A 21992-nucleotide genomic window follows, 5' to 3' on the forward strand; every position below is an offset into this window, starting at 1 on the left:
TGCTTGAGCACAGGATGAGAGAAGAGGAGAGGTTCTATGTTATAATGAGCTGAAATGGCTGAGGCATGGATTTTAATGGAGGAAAAAGACAGGCCTTTGTGAAGCATCTCAGTTAAGTATTGTAAAATCTGAGGTAAATTGGGCGCTGCTGTGCTCATCCCTTGAGATTGATTCCAAGCACAGAATCTTTTCCCTTTGTCAGCATAAGATTTTCTAGTACTAGGTCTTCTCGCCTCCAAGATGACATCCATCACAGGTTTGCTAAGGGATGCTAAGGGTGAATTTAAGTGATTAGCCAAGCTGCAAGGTTCAATATTGGTAGCTGAGGGTGCATCATTTGGTTCTCCTGCTGAGACAGTAAGGAAGGTGTCTGAGGCAGGTGCCATGGAGAAATTTGTGATACACTGTGCAGGAGTGGGTACCAATGTTGGCGTGGCCAGTCTTGAGCAAACAAAATCATTCTTGGTTTGTCCTGTTTGACTTTTAGTAGAACTTTGGAGAGCAGAGGCAGAGGGGGAAAGGCATAGACTGATAAGTTTTTTCAGCTGAAGGACAGAGCATCCACTTTCCAGGCTTTTTTGTGAGGAGTCCTTGTGCAAAATTTGTCCAACTGGTAGTTGTGGGGGTAGGCAAATAGTTCTGGGTATGGGCTCCCCCATTTGCTTGTCAACATGTTGAAAATCCGTGGTTCCAGTTTCCACTCGTGTGGGTCCATGAAATTTCCGCTTAGTCCATCTGCCAGTGTATTCAGTTTTCCTGGCAGGAATTGAGCTTGTAGTTGCACTTGGTAACTCAAGGCTGTGTTCCACAATCCCATGGCTAGTCTGCAGAGGGGGTAGGAACGTGTACCCCCCTGCTTGTTTATGTATCACATAACCGTGGTGTTGTCTGTCTTTACCATTAGTTGTCCTGGATGAATGTAGTCCTTGAAGGCTGTCAGAGCATTCTGTACAGCTAACATTTCTTTTTGATTGATATGTAGGTGCATTTGATTTGGGTTCCATTTGCCCTGAATGCACTTCCCTGATGCATCTGTAGTTAGGGTTTGGGCAGCAGGTGGTAGTGTGAATGGCAGTCCCTTGTTTTGGTGGCAGGCTTCTGCCCACCATAGGAACTCCAGGCGTAGGCAAGGTATGATAGGAATCATTGTTTCCAAGCTGTGACAATGTTGACTCCATAGACTTTTTAAGTACCACTGAAGTTTCCTCATATGCAGTCTTGCATATGGAATTAGAAGAATGCAGGAGGCCATGAACCCCGAGTCTTGCAGTATTTGTCTTGCAGATATCAGGGTGTTTGTGGCCACGTGTTTGAAGTAAGTCACCAAATTAATTTGCTTTTCTGGCGTGAGGAAAGCCAACTGGGCAGTTGTATTCAAGACTGCACCCAGGAATGTAATCTGTTGAGAGGGTACCAGTTGTGATTTATTTTTGTTTATGGTGTACCCTAGACAAGTTAGAACCCTTTTTACAACCGCCATATGATTTATAAGTATGGCCTGGTTTTCCGCCTGAATTAGATAACCATCCAGGTATGGGTATATTTGAATATTTCTTTGTCTGCAAAATGCAATTACTGGAGCCAGGCACTTTGTGAACACCCTGGGCGCAGCAGACAAGCCAAAGGGCAGTGCAGAGAACTGATAATGCAAATAACCTGCTTTGAAGCGTAGGTATCTTCTGTAAGATTCCCTGATTGGGATATGCAGGTAAGCTTTTTTTAAATCTAGAGTTGCCAACCAGGCATCTTTGCCTAGCATAGGAAGTAACTGGTGAAGAGTCAGCATCTTGAATTTTGGAATATCCAGAAAGGTGTTTAGAGTAGACAGGTCCAGAACTGGATGCCAAGATTCGTCTTTTCTGGGTACCAGGAAAAGCCTGGAATAGAAACCTTGTCCCTTTTCCTCTTCTGGTACTAGATGAATAGCCCCATATTTAAGAGGGAAAGTACTTGTTTCTGAGCCTCTGCCCACTGATTTGGGGGCAGGTCTGGCCACCCGTTTGGTGTTGGCAACGTGTGGAAATGAAATCTGTATCCCTGGGACACTATATTTAAAACCCATTTGTCCTGGGTTATGAGTTCCAGTTTTTTGCATGAAGAGCAATCTTTCCCCCCAAAGGGGCGACTGAAAGGTAAGTGCTTGGCAATTTTAAAGGAAAGTCATTGAGACTGTTTACCATAGGGGGATGTCTTGTTATTTCCAGATTTGGAAATATATGCCCCCCATTGCTTAGTTCTGAGAGTCCCTTGGGACTGAAACCTGGTGCTTTTGGTGTGTCTGGGTTTGGCTTGAGTGGATCTGGAAGGAGCTGGAAAGGACCAATTCTTAGTAGGCCAGTGCCTACTAAATCTTGGAGGTTGCACTTGTAAGAAATATTTTACAGTTTGCATAGATTTAGCTTTATCTTCCATCTTTTTTAGAACTTCTTCAGCCTTGCTGCCAAACAGGCGATCCTGATTTAAAGGAGCATCCAACAATTTTGCTTTAACCTGATCAGGCAGAGACTGCTCCTTAAGCCAAGCATACCTTCTAAGCACAGACCCAGTAACAGCAGCCCTGCAAGAGGCCTCTAAAGAATCAAAACCACATTGCAAAGTATGTTTTCCAACTTGTTCAGCAGAATGCAATAAATCCTGTAAATCTTTACTTTCCACACAGTCAGAAATCAACATAATTTTCTGTTTAAGCATCCCATAATATGCTGTTGATATTTTAGCATATGAAATTGGCAGTTTAAAGCCCTGATTGCTAAGGTTGCAGAAGTATAAACCTTTTTATCCCATCTATCCAGCGCCCTTGGAGTCTCTATCAGAAGGGGTGGGATTTTTAGCAGTAGAAGCCTTAATGCCCTTGGGCCCCTGAGAAATAGTTTCTGGATCTGCAACAGGATTTTTGAAAAGGAACTTGTGGGACTCAGGAACCCTGTAGTATCTGTCAAGTTTACTAGGAGCCGAAGGCAGGGAAATCAGGAGCCATACTGGATTCTGAAAACACATCATCAACAATGTCTAGTACAGGAGGTATAGCCAAAGGCCTATGCTGAGGTAGAAGAAGGAAATCCCTAAGCCTCTTTTTAGATTCAGAGAATTCCTGACTTTCCCAGTGGAAATGCTCCCTTAAGGTATGTAAAGTTTCCCCAAAAGAAAAATCCTCAAGGGAGGGGTGGGAGCAGAGGGAATGGAATCCTCTGCATCAGAATCCTCATAAGTAGGCATGGACAAATCCAGGTCACTGCAAAAATTAGAAGAAAGAGAGTCCTGATCAGAAGATTCATAGTCAAGTTCAGTCCTAGGCCTCTTAGAAGGGGGGGGGGGGTTGACTACCCCTGATTAGAGTAATAAGATCTTCAGCCACTTTGATCATTTGTTTTTAGGCATAGGGGCCTGAACATGTGGCCTGGGCATCGGTTTTTTAGACATAGATTGAGATTTAGGCCTTAGAATAGAAGGTGGAGTCGGTTTAATATGCAAGTCTGTAGGCCTGAAAACACCCTCAGAAGCCGGTGCCTGCACAGCGGCTCCGGACCCATCCAAGGTAAGGACATCCGCGGGTTCCAAAGGTGAAGCATCTCACGGCATACCAGACTCTGAATGGGTCTCAGTAGAGGCCTGTGAGTCAGAAGTAGCGGGTATCAGGCGCTGCGAAAGCGCCTCACTGAGTACCGGCGAACTGGCGACTGGCCTAGGAGAAGCGTATGCACATAATGACACAAACACAAGTGCCTCACCATCAAAACCCATAAGGCAACACACATCCACTCCAAATATCTTAATCATAGGAGACTCTATGGTGAGACACACAGATGTCCCACTCACTAGGTTGAACAAGGAGAAAGTCACGGTCAGCTGTCTTTCTAGTGCCAGGATTCATCAGATCAAGCAGGCACTCACGTCTCTCAACAACAAGTACCATTATGAGTCGGTCATATTATATTTTGTTGTGAACAACTTGAGAAGTACCTCCCTGGACTACATGAGATGAGACATAATTGAGCTCTCTGATTATTTGTCACAGGCAGGTATGTTCTTAGCCTTGAGCAGCATATTACCCTTGCCTAGGACGATACCACAATATTAAACAGAAAATCACTGACTTCAATAATTGGCTTAGTTTCTGGTGTCATTCTAAGGGGATCTAGTTTCTGACAGCCTCTGATGACATGATTAATAAACCTCGATGCTTTGCCAGAGATGGTCTTCATCTGTCACCTCTGGGATTTTGGCTCCTGGCAAAGGCTCTTGCCACACCCATAGTGGGTTTTTTTAGGAAATGTCACAAGAAGAAAATTCCCAACGTAAAAATTTCATCAAAAAAACAACCTGAAGGTTATGCTGCTAAACACTAGGCGTCTTAGCATGAGCCTGCACTCAATGGAAACAGTTCTCACCTTGGAAGACGCTGACATCTGTGCAGTCACAGAGACCTGGTTCAAGGCAGTGGACAGCTCCCCAACCATAGCAGGTTACACCTCCTACCACACTTTCAGACTACGAATGGAAGGGGCAAAAACTAAAGGAGGCAGTGTATCAATATTCATTTAAGATAAATACACCTTCAGATTGGTTAAACAGTATGACTCCCTGGAGACACGTCAGGTGCAACTAACTGTTGGTAGGACACCTATTCAAGTCACTGCCAGCTACAGGACCCCCTCCATGAATCAAGACACTCACTCTGCTTACTTGGCTCTACTGGAATCCATCAAGCTACATCTGAACACCATGGTTCTGGGTGATATTAATTACCCATCCACTGGCTGGGTAAATTACTTGTGCTCAAACTCACTTGCTCAAAGTTTCCTCGAGTTCATTAACTCCAACTCCCTGGACCAGCTGGTGAACATCTCAACTAGGGGCACCAACATCTTAAATCTGGTGCTTACTAATATGGGGGACCACTGTAGCACCCCCCACTGTGAGGTCTTCCATTGTCAGCTCTGACCACAAATCGAAGTAAATATCCCCCCCCCCCCCCCCAAGCAGCAACTAAACTAAAAAAACTTCTCCAAAGCAGATCATATCCTTTTAAGGAATGGTACAAATAGCTTCACTGAACCCCCCCCCCCCCCTTAGATGTAACTGGCAACTATGCAGAGTCCTACATCAATGCTTTTTACAAACACCTGTATAACTGCATTGATGTGGCCATATCTGACAGGAACAAAACAAGCTCTTCACGGAAGAGCAAGCCTGCCTGGTGAACAACTGCCATTAACAGGCTTTACAATAATAAGAAATTGTTGTCCAAAAGTAAAAGGGAGCAGGCTCTAAACTGGAAACACTCCTTCCTCAGCTTAAACAAGCAAATAAGACTTCTTGTGAAGTCTTCCAAAGCAAACTAGAAATCCAAATTAGCATCCTCAAATAAGGACAACCATAAGGTGTTCTTTAGTTACATCTGTAGCCTAAAAGGCAAGACCCAGATATGTGCCGAACTGGTAGTTAATGATACCACACACTGAGTCTGTGGACATAGCAAACCTGTTAGCAAACAGGTTCTGTGAAAACTTCACTCTTCTGTCCCCACCACATATATCCCATGACATTCCTTCCACCTGTCCCCTACCTTGTATCTCTAGAGAGCAGGTCATAAATGCCCTCTTAAAGACCAAAAACACAGCATCTATGGGACCTGATAACATCCCAGGCTGCGCCCTACACAGGCTCCAACAAGAAGTAGCAACACCATTGGGTACTCCTTTCAATCACAGTCTAAGCATCGGCTTTGTCCCAGCTGAATGGAAAACAGACACCGTTATCCACTTGCACAATGGGTGGCGCTTCCACTGACCAAAGGAACTATAGACCGATTAGCCTGGCTAGCCTTATATGCAAGGCCATGGAGTGAATCATCATGGAACTTATCAACAAAGATACCGGTAATCTCCAAACACTTGACCCTACTCAGTTTGGACTTGTCAAAGAGAGATCATGCCGGTTAAACCTGGTGGATTTCTTCGAGACAGTCAACAGAGTCTTGGACGAGGGGAAAACTGTGCATACAGCCTACCTGGACTTGGCCAAGGCTTTTGACACTATTCCCACTCAGGTATTATTGACAAACTCACCCAGCTAGGTATCAACCCTTACATTATTAGGTCGGTCGCTAACTGGCTCACCGATAGAACCCATACAGTCAAAATATGGGAATCCACCTCCAAACAGCAGACCCGCAACCAGTGGTGTTCCACAGGGATCAGTCCTAGGACCACTACTGTTCAGAATGTATTTCTCTGAAGTACAAGCAAAAACTAAAGGTCTGTGGCTGACAAAGTTTGTGGACGACTGCAAAATGGGAGTGGTCACAGAATCTCCAAATTATGTCAACAACCTACAAGAGGGTCTCAACACAAACAAATTATTGGTGCCAAAGTCGCGGCCTTAAACTCAATGCAAAAAACTGTATTATCATCCCTTTCGGTAATGGTGATGTTCCTGCTAACTAGCACATCAACAGAAACATCCTAAGCATGCACTCAGTGGTGACAGACCTGGGCACAGGTTAACAGCAACCTTACCTTTGATTACCATGTCTTCACAATGGTAAGAAAGGCAATCTGTATTACTCATCTCATAAGTAAGGGCATTGCCTCCAGAAAAAAAGAAGTTATAACCGCTCTGTACTCTTCCCTCAACAGGCCGATAATTGAGTACAATGCCCCTGTTGGCATACACCTTTCCAGGTGCCTGCAGTAACTGGAAAAACCACAAAAGTCCATCACGAGGAGAATTCAAGGTATTCAGCAACTGTCCTATGTGGATTGGCTGAACTCACTTTTACTCCATTTCATACAGACTACTCAGAGGCAATCTCTGCTTGGCATATAAGGCAATCTCTGACTCTGCTTTATTGGAAATGCTGCATATCTTTTGAGTCCAATGGCTCACGGGTTACTTTCTCTAAAGACTTTAACCTGATATGTGACATTAATAGAACCTGTTGGGGGGACAGGTTTGTCTCCCAGAGCTTACTGCACCTGTGGAACAGACTCCCAATTCATGTCAAGCAGAGTACCTCTTTGGCCCTCTTCAAGCACAATCTGGATGATTGGAAGGGTAACCGTAAATTCACCCAGGGGTTCCACCTGTGTTTCTCTTGGACATGGGCAATAGGTGCTGATCATGGAAACAATGGCAGAACTTGGCTAGGCTTGTAAGGGCCCTAGGGCCATTAGCCTATTAACTTCATATGATCCTATAAAATAAATAAGTTATTTTCTTAATTGTAAAAAATATAGGCTTTACACTATGACAAGAAAGGGTGGACAGAAGCAAGAGTAAGTACATATAATGCTGTAATATTGGGCTCCTGGGCTGGGGTGTGGAAGCATACTGACTGTATTACATCTGGAATTAAAGTAATAATGTCATCTGTTTTTACAAGGGTGGATGTCTAAATTAATGTCTCTGGCTTAAGCTACAAACATTACAGAGGGGAAATCAGCTTGAAAAAATAAGACAAAATGATTAGACATGAAGAATTGTTGGTTTATTGCATCTGCAAAGATATTAGCTTTTCCATTATCAAACATACTCAGTGGAAGACAAAACACCTGAAGCTGAAGGCACTTGGCCAGTGGAATTCTGTACACTATGTTTGGAGTGAAATGTACAAAGATTCCATCATGCATCTACAAAGTTGTTAGAGGTATTATTTTTTTTTCTCACTGCTCTGACAACTTTTCAAGGAGACAAGCTCTCTGCAGGTGCAAGCAATTAACTGAGAGATCTGGGCACACTCTGCTGTGGAAAATGCAACAATTTAAGATACAATGGTAAACAGTTCAGTGCAAATAAAGTATGAAATTATGGGAAGTGAATAAGACATAGTAGCCTACCAAGCAGCCCTAATAACTGAATTAATTTAATAGAACGGTGCACAATTTAGTTTTATTGAAAGGTAGCCAATGCACTTTTTCTTAGGGCTAAAAGTTAATGTATTATGAAAGCATGCAAGCTGTTTTTCAAATATGTGAGGGTAACAGAGATAAGAAAAGAAGAGACAGCAATCAGTAAATGGGAACACAGGTTGTAACATGCCTTAGCATAGGTAATCTTAATTTTAGACCAGGTAATGTATGTGGGTACAAAGTGTTGATTTGGGATAGTTGTTCCTACTTACAGGACTAAACTTAATTTCTTAAAAATGTACATAGTTTTTGTGTTTGTTCTGAGCTAATATGGGATGGGAAGTTCTGAAAATGTATTTAGTCCTTTATTTGAAGGTTTTCATCAAAGCAAATATGTCTTGAAATGTGACATAGGTTCAAATGGAGACACGAAGAAACAAATGTATAAAAGATCAGCTTCCAAATATTACTGTGTGCATTTATGAAAATATTTGGTACGGAAGACATCACTTGAACAGTTGTAACTTGGGCAGAATTTACATATTATTCCCAAGGTACAATAACTGGTCCACACTGGATAGAAATTATACTTAACAGGAACATGTGCATTTAATTGAAAGCTTTAATACACATCCAATAAGTATTTCAGATCATGGACTGATAAAAACTAAGATACAAATGCAGGTTAATGAAGTGAAAATGACACACTGGCACTTTCCACCCTACCTGTTAAAAGAGGAATTTAAGGAATGGGTAGTGGAAATTACTTGACAGTCACTAGGGAAGATGGAAATTTCTTCAGAATGGATAGTTAGTGAGGAGGATAAAATGAAAAAGGGGGTTAAAATACGGTAGAAATAAAAGACAGAGATAAGGTTAAGAAATAGGAATTATTTATAGGTGCTGACAAAGGTTAATTATTACAGAATAAGGGGGATCCTGGAGAAAAAGTGGAGGAGCAATTGTAGACTGTTAAAGAGAAAATAAGGAAGCATTTGGATAATATGCATGAGTTTACAAAGATTGCTATTAAGCAATTATCCTCTGATAACTCCAGAGCACAAAAACTTTTAGCACAACGACTTTGGCAACAGAAAGCAAACAGGGTCGTTACCAAACTTTGTGAGCCTAAGCTCTGTATACAGCAGCGGAATATGGAAACCAAGAGCGAGCACAAATGGAAATATTTATAGAAGCCTTAACTATGCCAAGGCTAGAGGAAGATGAGGCTCAACAACTAATAGTTAAGATAGGAAGGGATATATAATCAATCTGCAGGGAAATCTCCAGGAACAGATGGTATTGCTGTGGAAGCTTGAAAGTTAGAAGGGAAGAAAATGATAAAGATCTAGAAGATTTTAACAGTTTTTAAAGGAGGGAAAGAAATCTGTGGTGGCTGTACTATCCAAAGAGGGTAAAGACCCATCAGATCTAGCTTCATATAGACCAGTTTCAATTTTAAACCACGATTATAAAGTGGTTATGTGTATACTTGCTAAAAGAAAAGCAAAGATTTTGCCAAAATTGACAGATATGGATCAATGTGGTTACGTGTGGGGAGGGGAAAACATTTGACAACATTAATAAAATGATGATCCACAGGGAAGCATGATTTAAGAAAATACTGCTGCTGTTGGTGGTTCTTGATGCACAGAAAGCATCTGACAGTGTAAACTGGGAGTTTATGAGTTGGTAAATGTACAAAGTTGTGTTCCCTGATACAATAACATGTGTTTGAACATAGGAACCAAGCAGGGATGACCTTTCCCCACCATTTGCTTTACATTTAGAGCCACTGGCAAAGAAAACAAGAAAATCAGAAATTCAAGGATATAACTGGGTAATCAAAAACAAATGACTTTATTTACAGATACTATTTTGTACTTTATAAATCTAGAACTGCGGAGGTGGTGCTGCGGAAGCGTTATCGCCTCACAGTAAGACGTTGTCCTGTTTGATTCTCAGCTAAAGCGTCTTCTGTGTGGAGACATGCGTGAATGGGCGTACCTTCGTTGAAGGTTGTGCATCAGGGCTGGCAACTTGGTACTTAAAAATGTACTGCCAATCATTAGCGGACTGGAGTTCCGCTGTGGCTACTCCTAACCGGGAAAAACTGAAAGATACAACATAAATCTACAAAAGGACATCTTTGTACTATGGAGAATTCTGAGGCACTTTCAATTGTTTTTGGGATATAAAACTAATGAAGATAAAACAAAAGCTATAGATATAAATTATGTACCCAGACCAAACTGGTTCAGCAATACCCATACTTAAGGGAACATTGTGGGACGAAGTACTTAGGAGTTTGGATTAAAAAGGTTAAGTGGGAAGAGAATAAACAAAGGATAATGCAAAAAATGAGAAACTAGAGGCTCTTGTTTGTGGATTTGGATATTAAGACACAGGCAGTGAAAATGCTTTAGTTCATTTAGTTTTAAATACAGGTCAGGCATGTTTTAATCAACCAGAAGAGAAATTGTGGACAATAATTAATGAAGCATTGAATTAATTTATCTTGGAGGGGAAAAGGGCAAGAATTAAGTGGGATATAGTGATCCTCCTAAAAGAACAAGGTTTTACAGCCTTGTAGTTAAGGCTCATACACATAACACAAGTAAAAGGTTATAATTCAAAGTGGAAAGGGATAATACTGAAGGGGGGGGTCAATAAATAAGGTGAGAGTCTAATTTTTATGCAGATGTTTAAAGATAATAACCATCACCAAAGAAAGTTGCAGAAACACTAAGAACAAAGCCAACATGGGAAGAGAGAAAGATTTTTCCAGTAGTGACAACTGCAAGTAAGGGTACAGAAAATAGGCAAGGGGGTGGAATTTACTGGAGAAAACTGTCAAAGGAACCAATGTTTTGGGAGCAAATAACTACAGAGGGAAAGTTAATGGAGAAGGATGACACCAAGCAGTAATTTGGACAGTAAGTTAGAGACTGCTTTCCCTAATAGGGATTGATTTCAGAGTACAGGCAAAGAGAAAGAGATAAAGGAGTCCTAAGTGAAAGACCTGCTCTGATGGACTTTTTAGCTGAATCTAGAGCACAGGCTACTGTTCAAAAGGGATAATTAGTAGGGCATTTAAAATATTGCATGATAACTAAGAATAAATCAGGGAAGCTTACAAAAGATGGAGAAGAGAGACTAAACAATTTACAAGGGAACAATGGGAGGACATATGCATAACTCCAAAAATGCAACAAAGTCCAGTAGGGCCATGATTTTTGGCTTGGAAGTGTTTGCATAGGTATTTTATACCCCAAGCAGACCTCAAAACATTTTTTCATCATGCAGATAGCACATTTTAGAAGTGGGATGGGGAAGAAAGAGGTAAATGGGAAAGACTAGTTGTGTATAATCTTACCATAGCCATAATCTTACCATAGCCATAGATGTCCTTCTCTTCTATATGCTGCAGTATTCATAATATAAGGGAGTATGTCACTGTCTGACTCGTACATCTGGCCAGTATCCAAAATTCTTCATGCTACCGCATGATATGTGCTACACTGCACAACATAACATGTACATTAGCCATAAAGAGACATCTGGTATAAAGCGGACATCAACATGCACCTACCTTAGAAATGTATGCTGCCCAGCACCAGCCTGAGATCGTAATTGAGAAGCATATTAGCAGGAGAACTAGGCAAGCATCAGGGGGAAAGCAATACTGAGAGCATAGAGAAGAGAAGGACATCTATGGTTATGGTAAGATATTACACAACTATTCTATGTCCTTCTATTCATATGCTACATATTCTTAACATAAGGGAAAATGCCACAGCTCAAGCTTGGGACAGGTTGGGAGGAGGATGAGCCAATGCTTTTTCTACAAATCCATGCAGGACTGCTCTTGCAAACCCTGCTCTGGACATGGAGATGGTGTCAGGCTTGTGGTGCTTAGTAAAGGTATGGTCAAAGGACCATGTAGCTGCCTCCAGCATACAACCAAAGCCCAAACCTTTAATGAATGCCCCTGAAGAAGAAGAAGATGCTGCTCTAGTACAGTGAACCTTCACTGGGGAAGTAAGGTCTTACCATTAGACCAATAACAAAAGGAAATAGCTTTAGAAATCCAGTTGGAAATAGTTTGCTTAGAAACTGACTGTCCATAGCTCTTGGGTGGTAACAGACAAACAGACGGTCAAGTCTTAAGAAAAAGCTTGTTTTTTGTAAAGGTAGTATCTGAGCTGCCTATGCACATCTAAAGTGTGCAATATTCTCTCACTGGGACACTGACGGGAAGGAAAAAATGTAGGAAGGTTAATAGACTGATTTTGAGATAACTCATTCACCACTCTGGGAATAAAGGTAGGGTTAATGTGCAGGGAAACCCTATTTCTATGAAAGACAGCTAAGGGGGATTGGACATCAGGGCCTGTAACTCTGAAACCCTTGTAACAGAGGTAATGGCCACTAATAAAACCATTTTCCAGGTGCAATGCTGTAGGGAAGAGGAGCTTGCTGGTTCAAAAGGTCCCAGTGTAAGCTTCTCTAGCACAAATCTAAGATCCCAAGGAGAAGGTATTGGTTTCCTTGGCGGTCTGATATGGACGCCTTTAAGGAACAGTTTTTACCTCTAACCTAGAGGCCAGAGGTGGAGACACAGGCAGACAAGCAGAGATGGCTGAAATGTGAGCCTTCACTGAAGAGGACAACCCAGCCCTCATCAATTCACAGAGATAGTACAAGACCACCAGAACATCAAGTGAGAGCAGTTGTAGGTCTTTTTTGTGACACCAGATGAAAAACCTTTTCCATTTGGAAATGTAGGATTTTCTAGTTGTGGGTTTTCTGACCTCCTGCATAACTTGTAGCATGCCCTCTGACAAAATGTGTCTACAAGGGATTAAAACCCTATCACTCAAAAGGTCAAGTTCAGGGTTGACAGTTGTGGATATACTAGTGTCCCCTTACCTTGTGTGAGTAGATCCATCCTGTGGGGTAACTTGTGATGATTGCTCCTGGCTAGGTGCAGGAGAAGGGGGAACAAGTGCTGCCTTGGCCAAAAGGGAGTCACCAACAAGATTTTTGGCTGATCCTGGTGAATCTTCAGCAGAACCTTTTGTAGTAAAGGCAAGGGAGGGTGCATACAGAAACATCCCCTTCCAAGAGAAAGATAGAGCTTCCACCTCCAACACCAGTGGATGTAGGACCCTGGCACAAAATTCTGGAAGTTGTTTGTTCATGGGGGAGGCAGAGAGATCTATCTGAGGCATACCCCAATGATAGATTAGGTCCAGAAACACATCCCTGTGCAACATCCATTCTTGGGATTGGGTCATGGACCTGCTTAAAGAGCCTGCCACTGTATTCTGGGCTGAGTGGAGGTAGACCTCCTGAAGGGTGATTTGGCTTTGTAAGGCCAGTTCCTAGGTGAGTAGGGCTAGTCTGCATAGAATGTAAGACTTCGTCCCCCCTGCTTGTACATGTATCAAAGAGCTTTGGTGCTGTATGGGAACCACCTCTGTACTCTTGGAACTAGGTTGCTTTTGAAGATTTGCAGTGCAAAAAAACAGTTCCCTCATCTCCTTTACACTGATATGTTCCTGTGCCTATTTAGAAGAACAAACATTTCTGACCCTGCAAGCTTGAAGAGTTGCACCCCAACCTGTGTCTGAAGCATCTGTGAATAACTCTTGGGAAGGAAGGGCTGGATGCAGAGGTAGGCCAGGGTTTTTGTTTACCTGCAGGATCCACCATTCTAGTTCCCTTTTTATGCAAGGAAGGAGTGGGATCAGAAACTCTAAAGGATGTGAGTGTTGCATCCATTCAGTTCCTAGATATGCATCCATACAGTTCCTAGATACCACTGCAACTTTCTCATGTGTAGTCTTGCTAAGGGTATTATGGGGATAGTGGATGCCATGTACCCTAAGAGACGGAGGAAGTCTCTGGTTGTCAATGACTGAAGAGGAAGGATGCTCTGAAAATAGGAAGTCAGGAACAAGACCTTCTGTATGGGAAGAGAGGCTAGCATTTGGTCTGTTTGTACCCTCATTCCAGGAAAATGAGATCCTGCGAAGGGGGTGAGAGAAGACTTCTGGAAGTTTATAGTGAACCCTAAAAGGGCAATAGTGAAGGAAGGATTTTCCTGAAGTTGTTCTGAGGACTGTGCCTGAATCAGAAGGTCGTGGAGGTAAGGGAAGATTTGAATTCCCTGCATTCTGCAGAATGCTATGACAGGAGCCAAGCATTTTGTGAAAACCCTTGGTGCGGTAGCGAGACCAAAGGGCAAAGCATAGAACTGAAAATGCGTGGAAGCAAAAGAAAAAAATGTAAAACTTCCTGAACATTGGGTGGATAGGGATGTGAAAATAGGCATCTTTTATGTTTAAGGACACCATGAACGCCTGGGTAGGAGTTAGAGTGAGAAGGGAAGGTAAAGTCAACATACGGAAAGAAGGGACTTTGAGAAAGGTGTTTAAATGGGAAAGGTCCAGGATGGGTCTCCAAGAGCCATCCTTCCTGGGGACCAGGAACATCCTGGAGTAAAATCCCTTTCCTTTTTGGAAAGTGGGAACTTCTTGGATAGTCCTGAGAGATCAGGTCTGTGATGACCTGAGGAAAGAAGCTCAACTGATCTTTGGGGGGAGATGTATTCCCTCTGAATGAGGGGAATTTTTCCCAAACCATGAAATACCCCATCTTGATTATGGAAAGGACCCAAGAGTCCTGAGTAATCAGCTTCTAAGCAGTAAGAGATAGGCTGAGTCAGAGAGACAAGAGAGTTGATGGCCCTGGTGGCTGGTAGTCACAGCCTACCTGGCTTAGGTTGGGACTGAAAGGACTGTTCTGGAGCAGGGGTGGAAGGAGCAGACTTTTAAGAGGATGGTTTTCTGGGACCCCCTCTTACTTTTAGAAGAAGAAGACAGAGTTGATTTTCTTACAAATGCAGTCTTAACTGGGTAATTTCTTTGAAATGGTGGAACTGGAGACACAAGAATGTGTTTATGATCTTGTAACTCATATCCTTTTTCTTAGAGACCTGAAGAGTTGTGCTGCTGTACTCCCAAATAAGGTTTTGTTATCCAAGGGTGCATCCAGCAATTTGGCCTTGAAATCTTCAGGCAGAGGTTATAGCCTAAGCCAAGAGTATCTTCTAAGGACCAACCCAGTGGCAGCTGCCCTAGCAGAGGCATCAGCAGCATCATAACTGCACTTAACAGAGTGCCTAGTCACGTGTGCAGAAGAATTAAGAACACCTGCTAATTTAGATTTTGCTGGAGAATCTGGGATGTCTCACAAAAATTTCCCTGATAAGCCAGAAGGGCCAGAGAATGCTTTGCTATGTGGGTCTGATAATGTATTGCACGGAAGGCCAAATTGGCAGGACTGTAAACTTTGTCTCCCAAACGTTCCATCACCTACTCACTTATCAGAGTATAACAAGGAAGTGGATGGTAGCAATTTTAGAAACAGATATGGTAGCCGGATCAGCAGCAGGAGCCTTGAAAAGAAACTATGAGGCCTCAATTACCTTATAGAACCTGTCTTGACACTTAGGGGCAGGAGGCCGAGAGTCTAGCAGAGAAAACACCAAGAAAGGCAGGTAAGACTGCAGGGATACCAGAATGAGAATGGGAATCCATCTGCAAGAGGTCATAGTACCTCTTTTAAATGTCTGAAACTTGGGAGCTGTCCCACTTGAAAAAAAATCTTTCATTTTGAGAATAGTATCTCCAAAATAAATGTCCTCCCCATGGGAATCTGTACGATTAGATTCCTCCTCTGGGGACGCATACCCTAAGTGGGAAGCCAACTGGGTGGAGTAGGCTAAGGATTCCTCACCAAAGGAATCCTCTTCCTCTGAGGAAGTGTCAACAGCTGTCCTTTTGAAAGTTGTGGAAGGAGAAAAGGACTGCAGTGGAACAGAAGGAGGAGAAGATTGGCAAAGGGCCATAAAGGCATTAAAGAGGCTTTGAGGAAAAGCTTGTCAATCAGGGGGCTGCTGAAGTGTAGCAGGAGACACATTGTTTACTTTTAACCTTCTTTTTGGGGCTTCCATATGGTGAAGGTGGAAGGCCCGGATGTCGGCCTGCATTCAGTGATATCGGAGAACACATCTTCATTGACCGTGATTTGTGTGATGCTATGAGGACCTTCAGAGATAACGAGCCTGGGTTCCCCCTTATCGCCCTGATCAGATGCCTACCCTTCCCTCGTGGATGTGCCAGTAGACTCCTTCAGGACTTCCACTGTGGTACTCGCCAAAGTTACATCCACCACCTATGGCACAGTCTCTGGGCCTACACCAGCCTCGGGAGAAATGACCGGAAGACGGGGCGCAGCTGAAGGTTCAGGACATGATTTTTTTTGGCCTTCTTTGGTACAGGCTCATCCGAATGGCCTGACGTCACATCCATCTCGTGTGCTAGGCGCTTAAGGTGCTGGTTTTCTAAGTATAATTTTAGAAAGGCTAGCCGATTCTTAGGGATGAAGGACTTGCAAATAGTGCATTTGGTGTGGTCATGGTCTGGGCCTAAATACAAAGTACAATTGTGTACACTTACCATAAATGTAGATGTTCGAGTGTATTCACTGTTGCAGTCATCACATTTGGCAAGTCCCGGCTTTCTGCTTGAATAAGACAATCGTCCAGATATGGGTAAATTTAAATATTTCTCTGCCTGCAAAATGCAATAGATGGAGCTAGACACTTTGTGAACACCCTGGGTGCAGTAGATAAGCCAAAGGGAAGTGCAGAGAACTGAAAGTGCATGGAGTCCGCCCTGAAACGTAGGTATTGTCTGCAGGATTCTTTTATTGGGATGTGCAGGTAAGCTTCCTTTAAGTCCAGAGTTGCCAGCCAGGCATCCTTGGCTAGCATAGGAAGAAGCTGTTGAAGAGTCAGCATTTTGAATTTTTGGAACCACCAGAAAGGTGTTGAGAATAGAGAGGTCCAGGATGTTTCTAGGTACCAGAAACAGTCTTGAATAAAACCCTTGTCCCCTTAGTTCTGCTGGGACAGGTTGAATAGCCCTGATACTGAGAAGGGAGAGAACCTGCTGTTGGGCCTCTGCCCACTGATTTGGGGGGAGGTCTGGCCAACCATTTGGGGTTGGTAATGTGTGGAAGTGGAATCTCTATCCTCGGGAAACTATGTTTAAAACCCATTTGTCCTGGGTAATGAGTTCCCAGTTTTTTGCATGCATGGCAAGCTTATCTCCTAAGGGAGCAAGTAGTTGAGCAGGGCTTGGAAGGGTTAAGGTTAAGTCATTGTGCCATTTTTCCATAGGGGTGGTGGTTTACTACTCCCTGCTTTGGAAGTGGGAGCCCCCCACTGCTTAGACTTGTGCGTAGCCTGAGACTGAAGTCTTGGTGGTCTGCTGTTCCTAGGTTTGGACTGAGAAGGCCTGGAAGGGACTGGAAAGGACCACTTCTTTGAAGGTCAATGCCTACTGAATCTGGGAGGCTGTACTTGTAGGAAATCTTTAGTTTGCATACATTTAGCTTTTTTCCTCCATCTTTTTGAGGACTTCCTCTGCTTTGTTGCCAAAAAGGCGCTCTTGGTTTAAGGGTGCATCCAGTAATTTAACTTTAACAAGATCTGGCAGGTTTTGTTCCTCAAGCTAAGCATGCCTTCTAAGTACAGACCCAGTGACAGCAGCCCTGCAAGATGCTTCTAAAGCATCAAAACCACATTGCAAAGTATGTTTACTAACTTGTTCTGCAGAATGCATTAAATCTCGCAAGTCTTTGTGTTCAGTACATTCAGGAAACAACATAATTTTCTGTTTATGTAGTCCCATAATATGCTGCTGATACGTTAGCATATGAAACTGGCAATTTAGAGCCCTAATGGCCAAAGCAGCAGAAGTGGAGACCTTCTTACCCCATCTAAGGTTCTAGAATCTCTATCAGAAATGGTAGGGTTTTTGGCAGCAGTAGCCTTAATGCCTTTTGGTCCTTGGGAAATGATCTCTGGATCCGCAGTAGGATTCATAAAGAGGAACTTGTGAGAGTCAGGTACTCTGTAGTACCTGTTAGGTTTCCTGGGAGCTGGAGGTAAAGTGTCTGGGGTAAGGCTAGATTCCAAGATAACATCATCTACAATAGCCAGAACAGGAGGGATAGCTAGAGGCCTGTGTTGAGGCAGGAGTAAGAATTCCCTAAGTCTCTTTTTAGACTCAGAATAGTCCTGGCTTTCCCAGCGGAAATGCTCCCTAAGGGTATGCAATGTTTCACCAAAAGAAAAATCTTCTGGAAGAGAAGCAGAGGGAAAGGAATCCTCTGCATCAGAATCCTCACAAGTTAGATTAGGGCAAATCCTGGTAATCAAAAGGAGCAGAGATATCAGATTCCTGATAGAAGAATCAGAAAGAAAATCGCTTCTAGGTCTCTTAGAGGGGGAAGGCTGGCTTCCCCTAATTAAGGTAATAAGGTCTTCAGTCATTCTACGCATTTGTTTTTGAGGCATATGGGCCTGAGTCATTGGTTTGGTCGTCGGTTTTCTAGGCGTAGTACGAGTTTTAGGCATGAGGAATTCGGTACTTCTAGTTGGAAATTATGCTGTCTGTTTAATTTGAAAGTCTGTACGCCTGAATACACCCTCAGAAGTCATTGCCTGCACAGTGGCTCCGGACCCATCCAAGGTAGAGATATTCGCAGGTTCCATAGTCGAAGAAACATCTCGCAGCATACCGGACTCCGAATGGGTCTCAGTAGAGGCCTGTGAATCTGAAGTAGCTGGTATCAGGGGCTGCGAAAGCGCCTCACTGAGTACCGTTGGCAGTTTTGAACCTATGCAGTCTGTCTCTGTCTTTATCCTTGCGTTTTTTCGGAAGATCGGTAGTCAGATGGCTTAATGAAGCCATTTTGGAGTACAGAGATCGAGAACGAAAGTATTTAGCTAAAAAAATAGCCCGATGATGAACAGTTCGGGTGTTGAACAAGGCACAAAACCGACATTAGGCAAGATAATTGTTAATTTTTTTCTGACATTGATAAGCGCAAGAAACAAGGATCCCCAATGGGGTACTTATCTTTTTTGAAGACTTCGGGTCTGAAATTCGAAAACGAAAATTTCAGGAGTCGGCCGACTGGCACTTGCAAACTGCTTCTGCTTCGGGCACCGCACTGCAAGAAAGACTGATATAATGGCGTCGGCTGCATGTTTTATATCCCTGACGGCCTGACATCATGGAAGAAGCGACAGCATCCGACGCAGAAATCCGAAGACTCTGGTATTCAGGCCGGCTGAGGGCTATCTGCAGGCAGATAACACAAATGTGATGACTGCATCAGTGAAACACGAAGAACATCAGACAAAGTGCATGGGCATCTTTATGTGGAATCTGCCTTCCACACTGACACTTGCTCTTCCTAGCTGACATGAACCCAACAAACATGCAGTAACAAAAATGTTAAGAAAAACCCCAATGGGTACTTATCTTGTAACTGGTACACAACAGTTTTGGTGAGCAAACATCTGGAGCAGGTGACCGGACAGGCGGCAGAAAAGTTCTGAGGTAGGTGCATGTTGACGTCCGCTTTACACCCAACATGTCTTTACGGCCAACGTATGCATTATGCTATGCAACACAGCATGTACCTTGCGGCAGCATCAAGACATTTGGATACTGGCTGGACGTACGAGTTAGCCGGAGGCAGCCTCCCTTATGTTATGAATACTGCAGCATATGAATAGAAGGACATCATACATTCTGTAATAAGTTGGCAGATTTAAAAAATTCACTACACAGAATTCTGTCATAAATATTGGGGGGAGTGAACTGCTGTAACTAAGGAAATGATTCTTTTGAGCTGGGACACAGGATCCAAATTGCCTAGGCACAGTAAGGCATTATTAAGTTTAATTATATTTGCTGCAAAAAAGAAAAAAAAACAATTGCTAGAAAGTAGAAATCAAAATCTAAACCAACTGTACTTGAACTAAATATTGCAAGACAGATAAAAGAACTGGAATAGGGGTCTTTAGAAAGGGAAAGGAAAAAACTACATAGAAATATATGGAACCTGTGGAAACAATACATGGAGAAAAATGCTCAGGAGGAGACTGGAGTTTAAGGGACTGCAGGAATTGAGCAGTTTGTGTAATGTTGGACTGAATTACAGCTATTATTAAGAAAGACAACATATATGTATTATGCATGTAAATGAAAATATGGATTGTTTTCTTTTCTATTAATGCATGTGTCTACGTCTTAATTGATAATTTAATAAAGGTGTTAAAATATTCTATCCTTATCTCCCACAATTAACCCTGCCTTCTACCATCATATTCTAACTCTAAGCTCACTTTCATGGACTTTTGTATGGCCATGTTGGCAAGGCATGCAATGGTTAATATACCACTGTTTTACTATAAACTCATGAACCCAAATGAGTCTTTCAAACTGCTACTAATCTGCTGTTTCTGAATAATTTTAAACACAAATATGAATGCACAGGTGGAAAACAGAGAAGCAAGCCATGTTTGAAAATAAGTGAGCTTCAAAGACAGAGAATACTGCAAGTTAGTGCATTTCAGTCAATTTAAGTTATAAAATGCAAATGTATTGCTTTATCCTTGGTGAGGATGTGCAAGCAGCTGAACTCATTAGTAAAGTCACAGGACTAAGACACAAAACAGTACAGGGTACATTTAACATTACTCATCATCAACCCCCTTTTTCCCATTTTCTACATGGGGTTGGGGTGTTGTGTTAACTGTCACCATCTCTCAATTAAATGTCACACTCCTGCCTTCTTAGACACTTACGCTGGACTGTCGCAGATCTTTTCTCACACAATCCATCTACCTCTTTGCTGGACACCCTAGTTTCCTCTTACCTTCTTCCTGTCTGTCCTGAATCTTCTTCATCAGACTGTCTTTTTTTGCACATTTACCCGAATGTCTGCAATCTGTTCTCTTTAATCTTTTCTGCAATTGAAGCTACTAGCTACTTTGGCTTCTGCTCTGATGTCCTCATTTCTTCATCTGTCCCACAGTATGCATCCCACCACCACTTCTCAGGCACTTCATTTTCATCACCTTTAACTACCTCATCTGCTCTGCCTTTACTGCCCAAGTTTCTGCACCATGCAGTAGTACTGGTCACACCACTGTTTTGTGCACCTTTGTTTTCAGCTTCTTTGGCATTCTTCTGTCATGTGCTACATCTGATACTCTATTACCAGTTGACTGCAGCCCCCCTGATTTTAGCTTTGACCTCTTCATTCAGACTTCCCTTCTCCTCAACCACCCCTCCTAGATACTTGAGGCTATTAATCTATTACTCTATCTTCCCTTCTATCTCAATTCTCAGCTTCTTCTGATTTCCCCAAATTGCTGACATTACCATGGTCTTATCTGCACTTAATTTCATGCCATGTGCCTTCAGTTTTGCATTCCATTCCCCCATCCTTTGCTGAAGTTCTTGCACAGAGTCGGTCTGTAATTCCACATAGCCCACATACAGCAACCTTGTTGATCTGTCCCTCTGACCTGACTGATAATGTAGTCCATCACCAGTATGAACAGCAGTGGGCTCAGAGCTGAACCCAGGTGCACATCCACTCCAACTAGGACCCCTTCTGTGAGACCAAACACTCTTCATACTTGAGTTACTGGGTCCTTGTATATAGCCTGCACTAATTCTACCAATGTTTCCAGAACTCAGAACCAACGCAGTACTGCCCAAATCAGCTTTCTTAAGACCTTGTCATATGTTTTCTCCAAGTCTAGAAATGCCCAGTTGGACTCTTTCCTCATCTCTAGCTTCTTCTGAACTATCTGTCTCACTGCAAAAATAGGGTCAGTTGTGCTGCATCCTGATCTGAACATTTAAAATTAATGTCAACACCAAATGTTACTACATAGTAAAATTTTGAGTTTTTTCTTCAACATTTCCAAAATTATAATCAAGAGAGGAAACAATCCTCGTAATTTCAAGAAACAGTAACATTATTTAATGATTGAAGTGAATAAAATCTAACAGACATTCTTCTAGTTTTGCTTTACGTGTCTGTTGGTTAAACTTGCATACTTTAATACAAACTACGTATTCATACTTACTCGTTTTTTTGCATGTGGAAATCCATCTCTGTGTTTCCGTCGTCCTCTACGTGACGGTGTGATTTGTCCTTTGCTGGCTGGATCATATCCTTCTAAAAGAATAATAA

General features: G+C 42.6%; 1 protein-coding gene across 9 annotated transcripts in view; it reads right to left on the reverse strand.

The window, feature by feature from the left end:
• ZMYM4 (zinc finger MYM-type containing 4) overlaps positions 1-21992 on the reverse strand; it is a 3261850-nt gene that overhangs the window by 664725 nt on the left and 2575133 nt on the right. For all 9 annotated transcript variants that reach the window (XM_044059341.1, XM_044059348.1, XM_044059366.1 and 6 more), the window contains one exon: positions 21886-21977. In XM_044059341.1, coding sequence (XP_043915276.1) covers positions 21886-21977 — 92 coding nt within the window. The remainder of the gene's footprint in view (positions 1-21885; positions 21978-21992) is intronic.

Source organism: Protopterus annectens, chromosome 1.part2 (assembly GCF_019279795.1).
Source record: "Protopterus annectens isolate FY-2018-M chromosome 1.part2, PAN1.0, whole genome shotgun sequence".
Lineage (NCBI taxonomy): Eukaryota > Metazoa > Chordata > Ceratodontiformes > Protopteridae > Protopterus > Protopterus annectens.